We start from the raw sequence: 21,884 nt of genomic DNA on the forward strand, positions 1-21,884 counted from the left end.
CCTTGATGATCTTTTTGGCCTTCCTGTGACATCGGGTGGTGTAGGTGTCCTGGAGGGCAGGTAGTTTGCCCCCGGTGATGCGTTGTGCAGACCTCACTACCCTCTGGAGAGCCTTACGGTTATGGGCGGAGCAGTTGCCGTACCAGGCGGTGATACAGCCCGACAGGATCTCGGGAGTCCCGACACGCTCATTACTATTAGACAGCTGGAGATCAAATTTGAATATTGAAACAATGCTGCAAATGTCAGAGACAGACGGCAAAATGTATACAAATCTCTACTGTGGAAAACTAAAGGTTAGTCTAAAAGTATTCAGAACCCTTCCCTTCCACATTTTGTTACGTTACAGGTAACTGATGCAAGCAGTAGAATCAGATTTAAAAAACAGATGAAAATGCACCTTATGGAACAGCGGGGACTGTGAAGCAACACACACATGCATACACACACATGATAACACACGCACACGCACACACATACACACACACACACACGTAAACATGGATTTTGTGTTGTAGATACACTACCTGTGTCAGCTGTGCTAACATAAATGCAAAAAGGTTTTCTAATGATCAATTAGTCTTTTAAAATGACAAACTTGGATTACTTACCACAATGTGCCATTGGAACACAGGAGTGATGGTTGCTGATAATGGGCCTCTGTACGCCTATGTAGATATTCCATTAAAAATCAGCCGTTTCCAGCTACAATAGTCATTTGCAACAATAACAATGTCTACACTGTATTTCTGATCAATTTGATGTTATTTTTAATGGGTAAAAAAATGGCTTTTCTTTCAAAAACAAGGATATTTCTAAGTGACCCCAAACTTTTGAACGGGAGTGTATGTGGTAGTGGGGTATGGGCCGAGGGCACATACTTAGTGTGTTGTGAATTATGTAATGAATGTATTTTTATAACTGCCTTAATTTTGCCGGACCCCGGGAAGAGTTGGCAGCAGCTAATGGGGATCCATTATAAATACAAATACAGCCGTGCTATAAAATGTGTTAAATAAATAATGTATTAAAAATACAAAACAGAAATACCTTATTTACGTAAGTATTCAGACCCTTTGCTATGAGACTTGAAATGTAGCTGTTTCCATTGATTGTCCTTGATGTTTCTTCAACTTGATTGGAGTCCACCTGTGGGAAATTAAATTGACTGGACATAATTTGGAAAGGCACACACCTGTCTATATAAAGTCCCACAGTTGACAGTGCATGTCAGAGCAAAAACCAAGCCGTGAGATAGAATGAATTGTCTGTAGAGCTAAGAGACAGGATTGTGTCGAGGCACAGATCTGGGGAAGGGTACCAAAACATTTCTGCAGTATTGAAGGTCCCCAAGAACACAGTGGCCTCCATTCTTAAATGAATGAAGTTTGGAACCACCAAGACTCTTCCTAGAGCTGGCCGCCCGTCCAAACTGAGCAATCGGGGGAGAAGGGGTGACCAAGAACCCGATGTTCACTCTGACAGAGCTATAGAGTTCCAGAAGGACAACCATCTCTGCAGCACTCCACCAATCAGGCCTTTATGGTAGAGTGGCCAAATGGAAGCCACTCCTCAGTGTAAGGAACATTACAGCCCGCACGGAGTTAGCCAAAAGGCACCTAAATGACTCTCACACCATGTGAAACATCATTCTCTGGTCTGATGAAACCAAGATTGAACTTTTTGGCCTGAATGAGAGAACTTCACGTCTGGAGGAAACCTAAGATGTTTGTTTTTATTTTTACAGGGACAGTGCACATTAATCAACGTTTCAGTAAAAGTGCCGGTTTTAGCCAGCAGGCTAATTTTCAACCACAGTCCCTGGCAGGTTTTTAAAAACAATTACAGTAACAATACAGACAATCAGTGAGCAGTGAGCACACGCAGAGCAACATCGGACACGCAAGACGTAGCATGCAGACAGAGCAAAATAGCACAAAACCAACAAGACAAAATCCATAAAAGCAACAAAGTGTTTCCATACCTCACAAGCTACAGACGACAGGTGAAGCATGGTGGTGGCAGCATCAGGCTGTGGGGATCAGCGGCAGGGACTGGGTGACTAGTCAGGATCGATGGAAAGATGAACCGAGCAAAGTACAGAGAGATCCTTGAAGAAAACCTGTTCTAGAGCGCACAGGACCTCAGACTGGGGCAAAGGTTCACCTTCCAACAGGACAACGACCTTAAGCACACAGCCAAAACAACGCAGGTTTGGCTTTGGGACAAGCCTCTGAATGTTCTTAAGTGGCCGGACTTGAACCCGATCAAACACCTCTGAAGATACCTGAAAATAGCTGTGCAGCAACGCTCCCCATCCAACCTGACAGAGCTTGAGAGGATCTGCAGAGAAGAATGGGAGAAACTCCCGAAGTACAGTTGTGCCCAGCTTGTAGCATCATCCCCAAGAAGAGTCGAGTCTGTAATCCCTGCCAAAGGTACTTCAACAGAGTAAAGGGTCTGCATACTTACGTAAATGTGATATTTCAGTGTTTTATTTTGAATAAATTTGCAACAATTTCTAAAAAACAGTTTTTGCTTTGTCATTATGGGGTCTTCTGTGTAGATTGATGAGGAAAAATATACAATTTAACCAATTTTATAAGGTTGTAGCCTAACAATATGTGAAAAGTCAAGGGGTCTAAATACTTTCCAAACAAACTGAAGGCTAGTGATTTTGCTGTTAGTTTCGTAATATCTTCAATGTGCACCTCGGAGTTCGATAAGGAGGCGCACCGTTACATCCCCAATATGTCTGTCTTCACTTGTACTTCGGAGCTGCGATGCCTGTGAAAAGTACTGATCACATGACGTGCATTGGCTAATAAGTATTGAAATACCTGAGAGAGCAATGTGAATGAAAGGTGCTTCGGAGCATGGCTATTGGCAGCCAGGAGAAGGGAATTCTAACTGACCGCAAGGCATGGCTTTTCTTTAGTGGGCATTACGGCCACACAAGGGGGCCGTCGATACCGCCGGTGAATTCTAGGCCTGCCGCACACTATTGCTCCAATTTATATACATTTAGTAATTGTATTAGTAATGTTAATGTGCCTCCATCAGTAACTGTTTTATTGGGGGGTAAATTCAGAAATTGATGGGCGACTTAGATGTAGAAATCTGACTTCAGGGAAGTTAGTATTTGCTCCTATTATAACTGTATACGTCTCTCTTTGTCTGTCCACAGGTACGAGTAATGGGTCAGTTCTGGTCTATAACCTCACCAGTGGTCTTCTGCACAAGGACCTGAGTGTCCACTCCTGTGAAGTCAAGTGAGTAGCATCACCCACTTCCCTAGTGTGGTGTCTCAAAATAAGGACTGTCCACTCATCATTGTCCACTCATGGCTCTGCCCAAGACACCCACTTAGCCATTTGATAATCACCTACTCACTTTCATCACAAAAGCCACCATTCATTTAGCCGTGATTTGCGTCTCCTCCCAACTACTTTGGTGCAGATTTAATGCGGTGTTGGCATTAGACAGGCTATTTAAGTCTAGGGTGCTCAAACTCAATAGGCTCTCCAAACATTCCATTCCATTGACCTCCACCATCAACATATATAGGACTGATGACATAGAAATCCCCTCATTCCATTCAGTAATGGCTGAATCCCAACGTCCACTTAAGTCGAATTTTCAGTTTGTCTCCCATTGACATCACTGCATAACTAAGTGAAAATTAGGTGGAAGTTAGAATTAGCTTCTAAGGAAGCTGAAATAGTGTCTTGGACCACTCTTTGGCTCCTTTACCCTCAGTCCCTGTCCATCTATTGTGTAGGTTAACTGTGCTAAAAAGTCACAACTCTGCAAAAAGGTCAGTTTAACTGTCAGGGAGCGAATATCAACAAAGAGCAAACTTTGCGTCACCAATTACCATTCTCTAATGAGCTCAAACTAATTCCTGTGATTTATTAAGTGCAAGATTGAATATATTATGTCATTCAGAAATTGATTGGGAACAAACAGCCATTCATCCTCAGATGGCCAGACACTTCTTAACACTAGAACCGCTGGGTGTCAATGGACCTCCCCCCTATATATGTGACTTACCACCTAGATTCGGTCTTACATATAATACACTGCATTTTTGAGGAACAGTGGGAAAGTAATTCTGCTTTGAAAGTTGATAAACTTGTAAACTCACTTTTGAGAAAAGGGCCTTTGAATAATTTTGGTACCTACTGGAGAGTTCTCCTTTGTCTACACCATTCAGCATTGTTCACACCCTCTTAAGCCAGCCCCACCCATCTCTTTAAGGATTCAAATGTGAGGTCATGTGATAAACAGTGAGTAGTGTAGTAAAGATTAAGACTAAAAGTGGTAGTAGCCTACAATACGAAAAAAATCCAGGTAACCAGAAAGTTTCCAGAAGAAAATATTTTATAAATATTAGATAACACTTACCCAGAAACACTTGTCTATATTGATGGGTCATGTGAAAGAAATGCTAAATAGTCATAATTGAGTGTAAAGATGTAATGTAAAGATACCTTAATAGAAAATTACTGAAGTCACCAAGTAAAATACTACTTGAGTAAAAGTCTAAAAGCTTTTGGTTTTTAAAAAGTATCAAAAGTAAATGGAACTGCTAAAATGTACTTAAGTATCAAAAGTGAAAGTGTTAATAATTTCAAATTCCTTATATTAAACCAGACGGGCCAATTTTATATATTTTGGGTGTCAGGGAAAATGTATGGAGTAAACGGTACATTATTTTCTTTCGGAATGTGGTGAAGTAAAAGTAGCCAACAAATATAAATAGTGAAGTAATGTACAGATACCCCCAAAAAAGACTTAAGTAGTACTTTACTCCGCTGCCCAGATGCCTTCACACCAGTACATTAGCATATTTGATATACTGTTACACACGCACTTAACTTATGTATGGAATACTATGTGATAAGGCCATGCAACCTGAGTTGAAACCTGAGTGAGGTGCTGCTGGGTTCTGAGAATATGAAAATATACTTATTCATGTCACCGATGGAGTGCTAAGGTGTAGAGGGTCTACACCAGAAGTTAAGGGTTATAGGAGGAAGGTATATAGTGTGTGCAACTAAACTTGGAATGTGTTGAGTGCAGGGAAGCGATTTACATGTGGCAGGCATTGATACGGGGAGACAGGTGGCGATCTTCGAAACTAACAATGTCACTGAGGGAGTGAGGGTAATGTATAACGTCTACATTATGCCAGGATATGTTATTGTTAGCCATCGGGGATCCTCTGGAAGGAGAAGAGACACAGTCTGGTACCAATCACCATGACAGCCTTGAGTTGGGGAGGAGTGATCACTTTGGGGTAGAGGTCAGGTCAGATGAAGTGAAGAAGAACAGATATCACTAAGGTTCTGTCTAGCAACAGAGATGCATTGGCTGTTCAGTTGTGGAGGAGGAGACTCAGCCTAGGAGAAAGGGTTAAATATCAGTGCTTGTGTGAAATGTCGATTGTCTGGATTACAGCTGTATCGACCATTTGGGAGGAATTAAACTTGGTTAAGTTTTTTTTATTTAATTTTTTATTTCACCTTTATTTAACCAGGTAGGGAAGTTGAGAACAAGTTGTCATTTACAATTGTTACCTGGCCGAGATAAAGCAAAGCAGTTCGACACATACAACAACACAGAGTTACACATGGAGTAAAACAAACATACAGTCAATAATACAGTAGAAAACTAAGTCTATATACAATGTGAGCAAATGAGGTGAGATAAGGGAGGTAAAGGCAAAACAAGGCCATGGTGGCGAAGTATATACAATATAGCAAGTAAAACACTGGAATGGTAGATTCGCAGTGGAAGAATGTGTAAAGTAGAAATATAAATAATGGGGTGCAAAGGAGCAAAATAAATAAATACAGTAGGGGAAGAGGTAGTTGTTTGGGCTAAATTATAGATGGGCTATGTACAGGTGCAGTAATCTGAGCTGCTCTGACAGCTGGTGCTTAAAGCTAGTGAGGGAGATAAGTGTTTCCAGTTTCAGAGATTTTTGTAGTTCGTTCCAGTCATTGGCAGCAGAGAACTGGAAGGAGAGGTGGCCAATGGAGGAATTGGCTTTGGGGGTGACCAGAGATATACCTGTTGGAGCGCGTGCTACAGGTGGGTGCTGCTATGGTGACCAGCGAGCTGAGATAAGGGGGGACTTTACCTAGCAGGGTCTTGTAGATGACCTGGAGCCAGTGGGTTTGGCGACGAGTATGAAGCGATGGCCAGCCAACGAGAGCTTACAGGTCGCAGTGGTGGGTAGTATATGGGGCTTTGGTGACAAAAAGGATGGCACTGTGATAGACTGCATCCAATTTATTGAGTAGGGTATTGGAGGCTATTTTGTAAATGACATCGCCGAAGTCGAGGATTGGTGGGATGGTCAGTTTTACAAGGGTATGTTTGGCAGCATGAGTGAAGGATGCTTTGTTGCGAAATAGGAAGCCAATTCTAGATTTAACTTTGGATTAGAGATGTTTGATGTGAGTCTTGTAGGAGAGTTTACAGTCTAACCAGACACCTAGATATTTGTAGTTGTCCACATATTCTAAGTCAGAACCGTCCAGAGTAGTGATGCTGGATGGGCGGGCGGGCAGGTGCAGGCAGCGATCGGTTGAAGAGCATGCATTTAGTTTTACTTGCATTTAAGAGCAGTTGGAGGCCACGGAAGGAGAGTTGTATGGCATTGAAGTTCGTCAGGAGAGTTGTTAACACAGTGTCCAAAGAAGGACCAGAGGTATACAGAATGGTGTCGTCTGCGTAGAGGTGGATCAGAGACTCACCAGCAGCAAGAGCGACATCATTGATGTATACAGAGAAGAGAGTCGGCCCAAGAATTGAACCCTGTGGCACCCCCATAGAGACTGCCAGAGGCCCGGACAACAGGCCCTCCGATTTGACACACTGAACTCTATCAGAGAAGTAGTTGGTGAACCAGGCGAGGCAATCATTTGAGAAACCAAGGCTATCGAGTCTGCCGATGAGGATGTGGTGATTGACAGAGTCGAAAGCCTTGGCCAGGTCAATGAATACGGCTCCACAGTATTGTTTCTTATCGATGGCGGTTAAGATATCGTTTAGGACCTTGAGTGTGGCTGAGGTGCACCCATGACCAGCTCTGAAACCAGATTGCATAGCGGAGAAGGTGCGGTGGGATTTGAAATGGTTGGTAATATGTTTGTTGACTTGGCTTTCGAAGACCTTAGAAAGGCAGGGTAGGATAGATATAGGTCTGTAGCATTATTATACAATAGATGTGAAATGGAATTCTGAGAACATCACTACACACAGTTATTACACGTAATGTTAGCTAGCTATCCAGCCATCTAATGTTAGCTGACTAGCTAACAGCAAGCTTTAACTAGCAATAGAAACCGATTGTCATAGCTAGCTAAAATTAACCAAATAGGTTCAATGTTAGCTAGCTAACATTAGGCTATAACTAGCAATGCGAAATGACATTCTGAGAAAACATCACTAGCATTACACACACTTCATACATGTAAGTTAAGGTTAGCTAGCAAGTCAGCCATCTAACCTCCGCTAACGTTAGCTAGCTAACTGCAAGCTTTAACTTGGGGACTTTTGTTTAGACATGTAACGTTGACGTTAGCTAGCTCCCAATCCATAGAGTAATGTTACGAGCAATACAAACCGATTGTCATAGCTTGCTAAGGTTAACCAAATAGGTTCAATGTTAGCTAGCAAGCCAGTCATCACACTCCAGCTGGCTAGCTAACAGCAAGCTTTGACTTGCAATGAAAACAACTTTCTGACAAAATTATAAATGTATATCTGAAACTGTAGCTAGATCCTTACCCGTGTACATGGATGAAAACTTCACGGCAGACTGCAACCCCTTTTATAAAATGTTCAGTCAGAGAGAGTCAGCATGTTATCATCGTCCTCCAGAAAGAAGTCCATCACAACTTTTTCCCACTGACCTTTGTCGATAGCGCCTGATAAATTCAGGGCAGCAATGTTTTTGAGAGCAGTAACCACATTTGCAGTTCTCCATGACGAACGTTATATATTTAGAGAGAACTGCAGTAGAAAGGATTGTCTACACATAACGAGAAGCTCATTTCATAGACACAAGATGCAACACCGCAGAACAACCCAATCTCTCGGCATGTCCAGCCCACTCATTATCTCAGCCAATTATGGCTAGCGTGAAGGTTGCTGTCTTTTTCTGTGGCTAAACCAACTAGGCTCGTAATTGAACAATTGTATTCCTATTTACAGATGGCATACAAGTTTGTAATTAAGACACATGAAAGTTCACGTTTGAGAAGGCATTTCTGCCAAATAAAAAGCATTTTAATTAAACCATTTTTTAAAACTTTCAAATGGCTCTCCTGTGAAGTCGTGACTTGCGATATACGCCTAGTTTCCTGAATCAGGTCACCTATGCTATAGCAAAAATAATCATTTGGTTGTGTTTATGAAGGCCTTGGGTAACATTAGAATACGATTTGTATCTTATTTCAAATAACACACTAGCATTTTCATTAGTTTTTGTTACTGTAGGCTATATGTTAAAAACAATACATTTTATTAGAGGAGTGCCTTTGTTACAACTATGAATCAGAAAGCATATGTGATGGAACATGGTAACAGGTTACTTTTATAACGACAAATAAAAAATACCCCATCCACCTAGTACGGTCAAAAGACACGCGGTCAAATGATAACAGTGAAGAGGCGACATCGGAATGCTGGCCTTCTCGGCAGAGTGAAAAGCCATATCTCAGACTGGCCAAAAAAAAATAAAAGATGAAGATGGGCAACAGAACACAGACACTAGACAGAGGAACTCTACCTAGAGGTCCAGGATCCCGGAGTCGCCTCTTCACTGGTGACGTTGAGACTGGTGTTTTGTGAGGTGTCTGTTTCTCAAACTAGACACTCTAATGTACTTGTCCTCTTGCTCAGTTGTGCACCGGGGCCTCCCACTCCTCTTTCTATTCTGGTTAGACCCAGTTTGCTCTATTCTGTGAAGGGAGTAGTACACAGCATTGTACGAGATCTTCAGTTTCTTCGCAATTTCTCACATGGAATAGCCTTCATTTCTCAGAACAATAATAGACGGACGAGTTTACGAAGAAAGTTCTTTGTTTCTGGCCATTTTGAGCCTGTAATTGAACACACCGGTGCTGATGCTCCGGATACTGAACTAGTCTAAAGAAGGCCAGTTTTATTGCTTCTTTAATCAGGACAACCGTTTTCAGCTGTGCTAACATAATTAAAAAAGGGTTTTCTAATGATCAATTAGCCTTTTAAAATGATTAACTTGGATTAGCTAACACAGCGTTCCATTGGAACACAGGAGTGATGGTTCCTGATAATGGGCCTATGTAGATATTGCATTAAAAATAAAATAGTAATTTACAACATTAACAACGTCTACACTGTACTTCTGATCAATTTAAAGTTACAACATGTTTTTCTTTCAAAAACAAGGACATTTATAAGTGACCCCAAACTTTTGAACTGTAGTGTAAGTATTCAGACCCTTTACTCAGTACTTTGTTGAAGCACCTTTGGCAGGTTATAGCCTCGAGTCTTCTTTGGTGTGACGCTTGGCACACCTGTATTTGGGGAGCTTCTCCCATTCTTCTCTGCTGTCATGTGCCTTTTACTGAGGAGTGGCTTCCGTCTGGCAACTCTACCATAAAGGCTTGGTCTGGTGGAGTGCTGCAGAGATGGTTGTCCTTCTAGAAGGTTCTCTCATCTCCACAGTGGAACTCTGTAGCTTTCCTGACCAAGGCCCTTCTCCCCCGATTGCTCAGTTTGGCCGGGTGGCCAGATCTAGGAAGAGTCTTGTTCGTTCCAAACTTTTTCCATTTAAGAATGATGGAGGCCACTGGGTTTTTGAGGACCTTTAATACTGCAGAAAAGTTGGCTCTGCGAGTAAAGAAATGTGTTGGTCACATTCATTCACCTCACTCAAAACTTCATATTTGTTAGGAGGCTAAAACCATGATTTGGTCAAAGAGTATAAAGTACGTCATCCTTATGATTCCTGTAATGAAAGTCTCTGCCTGCCTACACAATGTTTTATCTAGAGCCCTATTTTAACAGTAAAATATAACAGCAATAGCATAATTGTCTACCCAAAATGCAATATTTGAATCACAACATATGTATCACTTCTCATCTCAGTTAGCAATGCTCTCTGCCCCCGTGAGTCTTCTCCCTGCTGACAGAGGGCCAGTGGTGAGATGTATAATATGAGAGGTGTGTGTGTGTGTCGTTAGGGTGGAAATCAGGCCAGTTCAGCCCTGGAACGGCAAGGGACGTCGGGCTATTTTGCTTCTAATTTTAATTTTAGGGAAAAATGTAGAAATTAATCATGTGGCTATTTAGGATCTCATTACAGCATGGTGCTTACTGTAGCTGCTCCCTTTCTGTGCCTGTCAAACCACTCAAAGGGCTCTCTGCTGGATTGTTGTCTCTTTGATTCCATGGAACATTTTAGTGGTGTTGCCAACTGTTCTGTTATCGCTATTCTACAGTTGTAGGCACTAAAAAGTCTTGAAAATGTATTCTTTAAAATGTATTTGTTAGCTTAGGGGAATGTCGGGAAAAGGTCTGAGTTTTTATTATTTGAAGCGGGCAAGTGCCCTGTATGCAATGGAATGCTCTATCGCACAGGTGTCAAACTCATTCCACGGGGGGCCGAGTGTCTGCGGGTTTTCGCTCCTCCCTTGTACTTGATTGATGAATTAACATCACTAATTAGTTAGGAACTCCCCACACCTGGTTGTCTAGGGCTTTATTGAAAGGAAAAACCAAAAACCTGCAGACACTAGGCCCTCCGTGGAATGAGTTTGACACCCCTGGTCTATCGCCTCCTAGCTTTAGTGCTTGCAAATGTAGTGTTTGTTTTTATTTATATAAAGGTTTGAGTGAAATGTAGATGGAAAACTAACTCATCAGACAAAGGCTGATGAGGCATGTTAATTAATTTTTTTATTGGGGCTTTTAATGTGTGTTCTGCAGAGGCATAGAATGGGTCAGTCTCACCAGCTTCCTCTCCTTTGCCACTTCAACCCCCAACAACGCTGGACTGGTGAGGAATGAGCTTCAGCATGTCGACCTTCCCACTGGTGAGTTGCGCACATGGGTTGCGCACATGGGCACGTATGCACTCACATCTAAACTCTCAAGGTGTACACACACACATGCACGCATGCCATAACGCACACAAACCTGCACAATCCTTTCTGTGTTACTCTAAGGGACTTTTTATTTTTATTGAACCTTTATTTAACTAGGCATGTCAGTTAAGAACAGATTCTTATTTACAATGATGGCCTACCCCGGCCGCCTACCCCGGCCAAACCCGGATGACGCTGGGCCAGTTGTACGGGGATGGCCAGGGATGGCCATATAGTATGCAAGAGATGGAGAGCTCAGGAGACAGGGAAGACACAAATAATTTGAGGTTGTAAGTTCTTGTTTCAGCCAAGCCTTTTCCACAGTTCAGTTGAAGGGCGAGCCACTCACTCACGACACCCAGGCTGGATGAATAAAATTGAACAGGTCAGAGCATTAGGTTTGGTGTTTGGCCCAGCCACATTTAGAATTCAAAGGACTTACAAGTTGTTTTCTGCTGACAACCCTTGTGGCGCCGGACATCGTGACCGGGAAGAATTAAAATTTACCGGCTATTTTTTATATTTTTTATTTCACCTTTATTTAACCAGGTAGGCTAGTTGAGAACAAGTTCTCATTTGCAACTGCGACCTGGCCAAGATAAAGCATAGCAGTGTGAACAGACAACAACACAGAGTTACACATGGAGTAAACAATAAACAAGTCAATAACATGGTAGAAAAAAAGAGAATCTATATACAATGTGTGCAAAAGGCATGAGGAGGTAGGCAATAAATCGAAGAATTACAATTTAGCAGATTAACACTGGAGTGATAAATCATCAGATGATCATGTGCAAGTAGAGATACTGGTGTGTAAAAGAGCAGAAATTTGAAAAATTTAATGGACCCATATGCATTGGGTGCATAACCCATTATAGCGTCCGCCCACGGTGCTCAGAATGACAGAAATCACATCTTGATTATTGTAATGCATCTTAACAGAACATGTAACTCGTGATGAAGAAGCCAGTAAAACGTCATTTTCAAACATTTGCCTTCTGAACACCATTCTAAACATTGCACCTTATAGCGGTTCCATATGTGACAGAGATGAAAGTCTCTGTTAGCAACTTAGAATGAGGGGGAGTCTAAAGATGCAAAAACTAGGATGGGCTGCTTATATGACTAGGATTATGCCTTTGGACAATAAAATTGAAATGAAAACCGATAGAACAGGCGAAAAATGGCATAAATGGCATAGAGGTGGGTCCAATAGGGAAATAAATTTGCCGAAATTATATAATTACTCCTGTCTAATCATGAATAAAATACTTCACCAGAAATCATGACCTGGCCACAAAGGAATCAAGGATCATTAGCTTCTTTAAAAAAAATTGCTGTGGATTGTTTCAAATCACAAGCTCATAGGCCTATGCCTATTTGGGAACCCCGCAATTTGGGCAGCACGCATGGCAATAGACCTAGCTGATTATTGAGTTGCGGCTGTCAGTGAAAAGCATGTAAAATATGTTGGGGAGGGGTGTGTGGCGAAGATATAGTTGAGTTTCTCTCCAGTAGTAAATGTGCAGTCAATCCCTGTCATTTGGTTACATTCATTTATGTTAATGCATGTATTCATTACAGTCATTTACCGCTCTCATTCTCCGAGTGGAAACGTTGTTTGCAGAGTTCGTAACCTGCTACACGTGTGAGAAGCTATTTTTAGTCTTTCATAACCGTCATTTCCGAAATTTGTCAATTATCATTTTCTTTTGTTTGGAATTCTCCGTGGTTTCTCTGTCCTGATAATGTTGAGGCATCGCGCACGTCTGAGCACGCATAAAAGTACCTGGCCTGCCGCGTGGAAATGTTGGAGTTGTTTTTTTTTAACATCCATTGCGAATAAAAAATATATTAGGACTATACTTCCTCACAGTAAGCTATTTGAAAAATCTTCCCAACAATCTGTGTTTGAGTGTGTGTTGAAGAACTTGAGACATGTCTGATACAGACCCAGTTATTACTGCAACTCTGAGTAAGTCTGGGTTGATGATTTGGTGAGAACAGTAATTGAGACAGTGATCAGAAGCTGTGGGTGACACACACACGCACACACACACACACACACACACACACACACACACACACACACACACAGGGAGTAAATAAACACAGGAGGAGATGATTGAGGGTGTCATTAGAATCAGACACCCATCCCAGACTCATTACAGCGACTGTACCACACATATATACATACACACACACACACACACACACACACACACACACACAGGCCGGATGCCTCACCTGCACTACTCCCCGGTCTCTTCACCTGCAATCTTGCCTTGTGTCACTTCATCTGCGTCCCATTTGCCCCTGCCTCAAACGTCTTAGGCAATTGTTGGGAGTTCCCACCTCTCCTACTTGTGCTCAGTTTGGGTTGCTGTGCTCTCTCACGCGTGCATTTTACATGCCACCTCCTTTAATGTCTTCTGCAAAGTGCATCAGCATTTTTTGGTGTACTAGAGTACAACTGAGGTGTATTCTTGTTTTTGCCTTCTGGCATTTTGAGTAGATAAAGAACACTTGATTCATGAGAATATTATATTGTTTATGTGAGTAAAATGAGATTGCTGCAGCAGATCTAAAGTGGCACATTATCTTAGCTGGCGTCAATTCTAACTTATTACCACCATGTCTTACAACTGTAATGCAGGGGTTCCACAGGGATCCATCTTAGGCCCTATACTCTTTAGATAGTATATAAATGACCATCCTTATGTGTTTCATGGTGTTGAATGAGTTCATGCTCTATTTTTCTCTCGCGCTCTCCTTCCTCTCTCTCTCTCCTCTCCTTCCTCTCTCTCTCCTTCCTCTCTCTCTCCTTCTTCTCCTCTCCCAGGCAGGTGCTTTGCATTCCGAGGCGAACAGGGGAATGACGAGCCTGCCATTGAGATGATGAAAGTGTCTCATCTGAAGTGAGTCCCCTACACACAGCCACCTCTTTACACCTGCCACACTCACGTACGCACACACACCCTTCACCTTAACTGCCACTGTCGCCTCTTTCTTTCTCGTCTCCCCACCGGGTGTTTTTTTTATTAAGCCTATGTGCTGTCAAGGATAATCCATTTCCTTTAATTGTCCAGGGCATACTCTCTCATTCTGTTCCTGCTACTGAGCTGTTGCCAGAAGCACACACATCTGATGGCTAAAGGCCCTCTAAAGAGCTCTCTGCGTGCATGCAGGAGGGAGGGAGGGAGGGAGGGAGGGAGAAAGATGGAGGGAGAGGGGGATGGTGAGAGAGAGCGAAGATTGAGAGAAAGGGAGTGCCAGAGATGGTGAGGGGTAAAGAGAGTGTTAGACAAAAGAGGGAGGGTGAGAGATTTACCTTTGCAAGGGCTCAGCTGTCTCATCTGGACAAAGCACCCTTAATGAAACTTCAGACAAAGTACTGTAGCAATGTAATGCTTCTGCTCTTTGTCTATTTTCCCTGCGAGCTAATTTATATTCTGATGCTATTTGTTCTCTCCCTAGAACAGCATGAACTCCAGGACAGCACAGGGCACCCTTCACACAAAGAGTGGATGTTTGAAATCTGTTTGTGCTTGCGTGTGCACGCTCGTGTGTGTACGGATGTGTGTGTCTTTGAGAAAGTGGCCCGTAGAGCACATGGGGATGATGTTGATGGTACAGGCTGTGATGTTCCTGTACTTGTGTGTGTGTTGCACCCTACAGGCAGTACCTGGTGGTGGTGTTCAGAGACAAGCCTCTGGAGCTGTGGGACGTCAGGACCGGCACCCTGCTACGAGAGATGGCTAAGAACTTCCCCACTGTCACTGCACTGGTACTGAACACACACACACAGAAACACCATAGCATACATGCATATACACCTAGGCATTGTAAACTGAGGCAGAACTCTCCAAGAGTCTTTGTGTTGATTATTCTGTGTCTATACAGTGCATTCGGAAAGTATTCAGACCCCTTTACTTTTTACACATTTTGTTACATTACAGCCTTTTTCTAAAATATATATATTTTTAATTATCATCAATCTACACACAATTCTACATAATGATGACAAAACGAAAAACAGGTAGGAACCACCAATACTCTTGCTAGAGCTGGCCGCCTGGACAAACTGAGCAATCGGGGTAGAATGGGAATTGGTCAATCAGGTGACCAAGAATCCGATGGTCACTCTGAAAGAACTCCAACGTTCTTCTCTAGAGATGGGAGAAACTTCCAGAAAGACAGCCGTCTCTGCAGTACTCCACCAATCAGGCATTTATGGTAGAGTGGTCAGATGGAAGCCAATCCTCAGTAAAAGGCACATGACAGCCCACTTGGAGTTTGCCAAAAGGTACCTAAAGGACTCTCAGACCGTGAGAAACAAGATTCTCTGGTGTGAAAATCCAAGATTGAACTCTTTGGCCTAAATGCCAAGCGACACATCTGGAGGAAACCTGGCACCATCCCTACGGTGAAGCATGGTGGTGGCAGCATCATGCTGTGGGGATGTTTTTCAACGGTAGGGACTGGAACATTAGTCAGGATCAAGGGAAAGATGAACGGAGCAAAGTACGTAGAGATCATTGATGAAAACCTGCTCAGGACCTCAGACTGTGGCGAAGGTTCACCTTACAACATGACAATGACCCTAAGCACACAGCCAAAACAACGCAGGAGTGGCTTTGGGACAAGTCTCTGAATGTCCATAAGTGGCCCAGCGAGAGCCCAGACTTGAACCCGATCGAACACCTCTGGAGAGACCTGAAAATAGCTGTGCAGCAACGCTCCCCATCCAACCTGACAGAGGTTGAGAGGATTTGCAGAGAAGAATGGGAGAAACTCCACAAATACAGGTGTGCCAAGCTTGTAGCGTCATACCCAAGAAGACTCAAGTCTGTAATCGCTGCCAAAGGTGCTTCAACAAAGTACTGACTAAAGGGTCTGAATATTAATGTAAATGTTTTTTTATTTTTAATACATTTGCAAAAAAATCTAAAAACCAGTTCTTTGTCATTATGGGGTATTGTGTGTAGATTGATAAGGGGAACATTTCATTTCAGAAATGTTCTAATAAGGCTGTAACGTAGCAAAATGTGGAAAAGTCAAAGGGTCTGGATACTTTCTGAATGCACCGTACTCCTGTGTACACATTTTTTAATAGTTGCAATTTGGAAGATTAGTTGGGAAATTTCTCCTCTCTCAGCAAGGACGTCGCTACGTTAGTCCCAAGAAAAACGGATAAATGGAGAGTGATGTGGGCAGGAAAGTCTGAGACACTGTGCAAATAGCAGCCACAGTAACGTTAATAATACATTCTCTCCCCAGCCCCTTACTGCCTACTCATTTCCACATTGATTGCACCTTCCGGGCAAAATGTGGCAGTTGTTTTGGCCGAAATCCTGAATGATGAAACAGGGTATGGGAAAGAGTGGGAAACAGTGGAGCTATTTTGTGAATTTTGTGGGTGTGGTTCCAAGGAAAACGTATTATATATTTTTTTATCTCAATGTTTGTCCACCAACAATCGTGTTCTTCAAGATGTCAGGCAACTGAAGAAATCTCTATGAACTGTGTGTGTGTGTGTGTGTGTGTGTGTGTCATGCATTTTTTGCGATTGTGTGTGCAGGAGTGGTCCCCCTCCCACAACCTGAAGAGTCTGAAGAAGAAACAGATGTTAGCACGGGAGGCCATGGCCAGATATACCACTCTGTCTGACAACGAGCAGAGCAGCGTCGAGTCCTCCGTTATCAGGTCAGAGAGCAGGGGGCATGAAGGGGGGTGGGTCGCACCTCGGCACTAAGACCTAGAGTTTTGCCACATGGTCAGAAAAAACTCCTGGCCCTACTCATCATAAATTCATTGTATATGCTCAATGTGTCTTTCTTAATATTGTGTGTGTGTGTGTGTTTCTCGGGGTGAGACGTGGTGTCAGTATGTACACTACCATTCAAAGGTTTGGAGTCACTTAGAAATGTCCTTGTTTTTGAAAGAAAAGCAACAAAAAAAAGTCAATTTAAAATAACATCAAATGGATCAGAAATACAGTGTAGCCATTGTTAATGTTGTAAATGACTATTGTAGCTGGATTTTTAATGGAATAACTACATAAGTGTATAGAGGCCAATTATCAGCAACCATCACTCCTGTGTTCCAATGCCATGTTGTGTTAGCTAATCCAAATGTATAATTTCAAAAGGCAAATTGATCATTAGAAAACCCTTTTGCAATTATGTTAGCACAGCTGAAAACTGTTGTCCTGATTAAAGAAGCAATAAAACTAGATTTTTAATGGAATATCCACATAGGCGTACAGAGGCCCATTATCAGCAACCATTACTCCTGTGTTCCAATGGGACGTTGTGCTGGCTGTGCTGGCTAATCCAAGTGTATCATTTTAAAAGGCTAATTGATCAAAGAACACCAGTCTCAACATCAACAGTGAAGAGGTGACTCCAGGATGCTGGCCTTCTAGGCAGAGTTCCTCTGTCCAGTGTCTGTGTTCTTTTGCCCATCTTAATCTTTTATTTTTATTGGCCAGTCTGAGATATGGCTTTTTCTTTGCAACTCTGCCTAGAAGGCCAGCGTCCCAGTCGCCTCTTCGCTGTTGACGTTGAGACTGGTGTTCTTTGATCAATTAGCCTTTTAAAATGATACACTTGGATTAGCCAGCACAACGTCCCATTGGAACACAGGAGTAATGGTTGCTGATAATGGGCCTCTGTACGCCTATGTGGATATTCCATTAAAAATCTGCCGTTTCCAGCTACAATAGTCATTTACAACATTAACAATGTCTACACTGTGTTTCTGATCAATTTGATGTTATTTTAATGGACAAGAAATGTGCTTTTCTTTCAAAAACAAGGACATTTCTAAGTGACCCCAACATTTTGAACAGTAGTGTATCTAGTCATGAGCGGAGGGTCGGGTGGCCGGAATGTATTGTACACTGCAAATTGACCACAACTAAGCCCAAAATAAATTGTATTTGAAAATAACAATAATTTCATACCTTGATTACATTCAGACACAATCACGTCGCTTTTTTTTAATTTGTGGGAATACTTGGGAACAGATTTCCTAAATTAAACACATTTTTTGCAGACTTCCTGGTCTTTTTTTTGACAGACTCAAATCTAAAAAAGGATAACACTATGCGGTCCGGTTTTGCCCCGCGTGTTGCTGACCCCTGATCTAGCCCTCGCTTTATCAGTGGTCCTCACTTTAATAGTAAAACGGGTTTGTATGCGTCTCCAGTCTTCTGCAGGATGCAGAGAGTAAATCGGAGGGAGGAGGCCAGGCCATCTCAGCGAGGGAACACTTTGTGTTCACAGACACAGACGGACAGGTGTACCACATCACTGTCGAGGGGAATACCGTCAAAGACGGTGCCCGCATCCCCCCAGACGTGAGTCTTAATTCTACCTCCCCTCCTACCTTCTCCTTCATGGATGCTGATCTAATGCTACTGTAATTGTACATGCTAAGTCTACTCTACATACTCATCTTTACTCTCCAGACATACTGTATACTCTATTTCTCTACCTCCTCTCTTCTCACTGCTGCTTCTCTTCTTCCTCTCCCTGCCCTTTTCTATAAGACCCTCGTATCTTTACGTTCCGTACATATTCTCTACCTCATTCTTCACCTCTTCTCCACGCCCTTCTCTCTCCTCCCCCGCTGATCTCCACTCTCTGTACATACTTTATCTCCCTCATCTCTTCCGTGTCTCTTTTTCAGTCCATTTCATTGATTTCCTCCCCTCAAATTGAATATCTCTGCTTAGCAAACCTTTAACACCACTCTATTTTTTCAGAGAGCAAGCTGTCATCAGAGCTGTGGTTGGTTTTTGTTTGTGCTGTTCTAAATGGTTTATTTTGTTTTCCAATTCAGTGCACTTTTTTTGGGGCTAATGATATAATGCGAACTCTTAAAGGGTTATGCACACTCCCAGAGCGTAAGTGGGCGAGACCTCATGTTAAGATCAAGATAGAACTGCAGCTCTTTTCTAACAAAGTCCACACATTTTGTTTCATTTAAGGACGCGTCTAGTCTTCACCTTCGTGAGATAGACTTCTGTCCTAAATCCCACGTCGCCATCAATGGTGAATGGTCCCAACAAAGTTCTTGGAAGTGTCTCACGATCCATTATCCTATAGGCTTCAGACTTAGTGGTAAAGAAGTAGTCAATGCGTAAATAGAGTAAGTAGCGGTTTGAATAAAATGTGAAGTCTCTCTCACTTGGATAAAGGTGTCTCCATACTTCAACCAATCCCACTTCTAGACAGTGGCTAATCAGTGACTCCCTCGTCCTAGAGGGTGGAGTTGATGGTAAAGGTGATCAGTCTACAGTCGGAGACATAACACAATTGACATCTCCACCCCCATTAGGAGTAAGTCAGAGCTATTCTCCAAGATAAGGTTAAATCTTTTAGATTTGGATCATACACTTTTAGCAATGATACATTCACTCCATCTATAGTTCCATTTACTAATATGAACCTAAACTCTGTATCCCTATGAGAGGAGCTGGCATTGAAATTGACTGACCTGTGCACTAGACTTGCTATCCCCCTTTTCCGTTCTGATATATGAGATGCATAGAATATTCTATTAGCCCATGTCCTATTCAGTTGCTCATGCTCGTTATCCGATAAATGTGTTTCTTGCAGAAATGCAATCCTACATCCAAGTTGTTTCAACTGATAAGAGTACTTTTCTTTTTCTTAATCGTCCTATAGCTTATTACCTTAATTGGTCCCTAATGTTTTATAAGCCGATGAGATGACATTTGAAACCATCCAGTAAGAGAGGGACGTTTGGTGGTAGTTTCAGTATGTCTCTGAGTTAGTTTTCAACCCACTGCACACTATAAATGTTATGCGACCCCCGTAGAGTCTCAAGCTGCACCTCATAAACTTCTTGAGTGCCTCACACCTGTCCTAGAGCCGTCTGTCTGCGTCTCCTCATGTCGTCTCCTCCTCATGAGGGACTGCGTCTCCTCATGTCGTTTCGTTTTCCCTTCGGAACTGACTTCGCCAAATTGCTGGTGTTTCTTTTATGCCTACTCACGCTGAATCTATTCCAGGTGTTTAACACAAACTTGGGGTAAAAAAAAAAAGATGGCTGGAGGTATATTTAGTTTAGGATGGATGGTGCAAGCAGCCATTAGATGGATGACAGAAAATGCAGCACTGTCTCGATCTCTTACTGGGGGGCAGAATGAGCACAGCCTGTTTTTAAATGATTATAGTTTTGGGGGGATATTAATCAAGAGGGATTAGGCCTATTTCTGTTCTGCATGTGGTGTTCTGCGTTTTTGCTCTTAAAGAATTCTGCATGCAGGGTTTTAGTCCCATTTGGCAAATTGTTGTTTTGTAACCCTACAATTCGCTGCCATATATAGTGCAATTGGTTCTATTTTTTACTTGAATATTTTTTGCCAGATCCTAATCGGTGTGTCTAATTTGATAGATATTTTAATAAAATAGAAAGCCCTCCTTGTTTTGTGTTTCAGTTCATTTACAACCATGTTGAACAACCTATATCGACATAACCTAAACGGCTGCTCAGCAAGGAAGAAGCCACTGCTCCAAAACCGCCATAAAAAAGCCAGACTACGGTTTGCAACTGCATATGGGACAAAGATCGTAGAGAAGTGTCCTCTGGTCTAATGAAACAAAAATAGAACTGTTTGCTCATAATGGCTATCGTTATGTTTGGAGGAAAAAGGGGGAGGCTTGCAAGCCCGAAGAACATCGTCCCAACCTTGAAGCACGGGAGTGGCAGCATTATGTTGTGGAGCTGCTTTGCTGCAGGAGGGACTGGTGCACTTCACAAAATAGATGGCATCATGAGAGAAAGTTATGTGAATATTTTGAAGCAACATCTCAAGACATCAGTCAGGAAGTTAAAGCTTGGTTGCAAATGGGTCTTCCAAATGGACAATGAACCCAAGCATACTTCCAAAGTTGTGTCAAAATGGCTTAAGGACAACAAAGTCAAGGTATTGTAGTTGCCGTCACAAAGCCCTGACCTCAATCCTATAGAACATTTGTGGGCAGAACTGAAACAAATGTGTGCTAGCAAGGAGGCCTACAAACCTGACTCAGTTACACCAGCTCTGTCAGGAGGAATGGGCCAAAATTCACCCAACTTATTGTGGGAAGCTTGTGGAAGGCTACCCGAAACGTTTGACCAAGAGTGTGCTAAGCTGTCATCAAGGCAAAGGGTGGCTATTTGAAGAATCTCAAATCTCAAATATATTTTGATATGTTAAACACTTTCTTTTGGTTACTACATGATTCCGTATGTGTTATTTCATAGTTCTGATGTCTTCACTATTATTCTACAATGTAGAAAATAGTACAAATAAAGAAAAGCCCTTGAATTAGTAGGTGTTCTTACATTTTTGACGCATAGTGTAAATATTGAATAGATTTGAGCAAAAGTTGTTCCCCTTCTTGACTGCAACCTTGGGAAAATAAATGTGAATGTTTATTACACTATGGTTATTTGTATACATGATTTGATGACATGTATTTCCACCCACACCGCATTCATTTAATTTGATAAAAATGCCTTCATGCCAATTTGAATCAAAGGCTTTTTGGAAATCTATCTCTTACTTCCTGTTTCTCTCTACACCACAGTCTCTGTAAAAGTCTGTTCTCTATGACGGCACACTTTCATCTCCATTCAAAAGTTGAGAGGCAACGACAAAATCAATTTCTAGTCATGTTCTCCTCCATTTCTCAATTGCCTGCTCGCGGAGACACTTGT

The 21,884-nt window shown here is 42.2% G+C and overlaps 1 protein-coding gene across 1 annotated transcript in view; it reads left to right on the forward strand.

Moving 5' to 3' along the window:
- The window catches only part of wdr11 (WD repeat domain 11), a 123,268-nt gene that overhangs the window by 69,439 nt on the left and 31,945 nt on the right, over nucleotides 1–21,884 (forward strand). The window contains exons 11-16 of the mRNA XM_038960231.1: nucleotides 3,188–3,272; nucleotides 10,990–11,096; nucleotides 13,990–14,065; nucleotides 14,826–14,934; nucleotides 16,729–16,853; nucleotides 18,360–18,510. Coding sequence (XP_038816159.1) covers nucleotides 3,188–3,272; nucleotides 10,990–11,096; nucleotides 13,990–14,065; nucleotides 14,826–14,934; nucleotides 16,729–16,853; nucleotides 18,360–18,510 — 653 coding nt within the window. The remainder of the gene's footprint in view (nucleotides 1–3,187; nucleotides 3,273–10,989; nucleotides 11,097–13,989; nucleotides 14,066–14,825; nucleotides 14,935–16,728; nucleotides 16,854–18,359; nucleotides 18,511–21,884) is intronic.

This window comes from Salvelinus namaycush, chromosome 22 (assembly GCF_016432855.1).
Source record: "Salvelinus namaycush isolate Seneca chromosome 22, SaNama_1.0, whole genome shotgun sequence".
Lineage (NCBI taxonomy): Eukaryota > Metazoa > Chordata > Actinopteri > Salmoniformes > Salmonidae > Salvelinus > Salvelinus namaycush.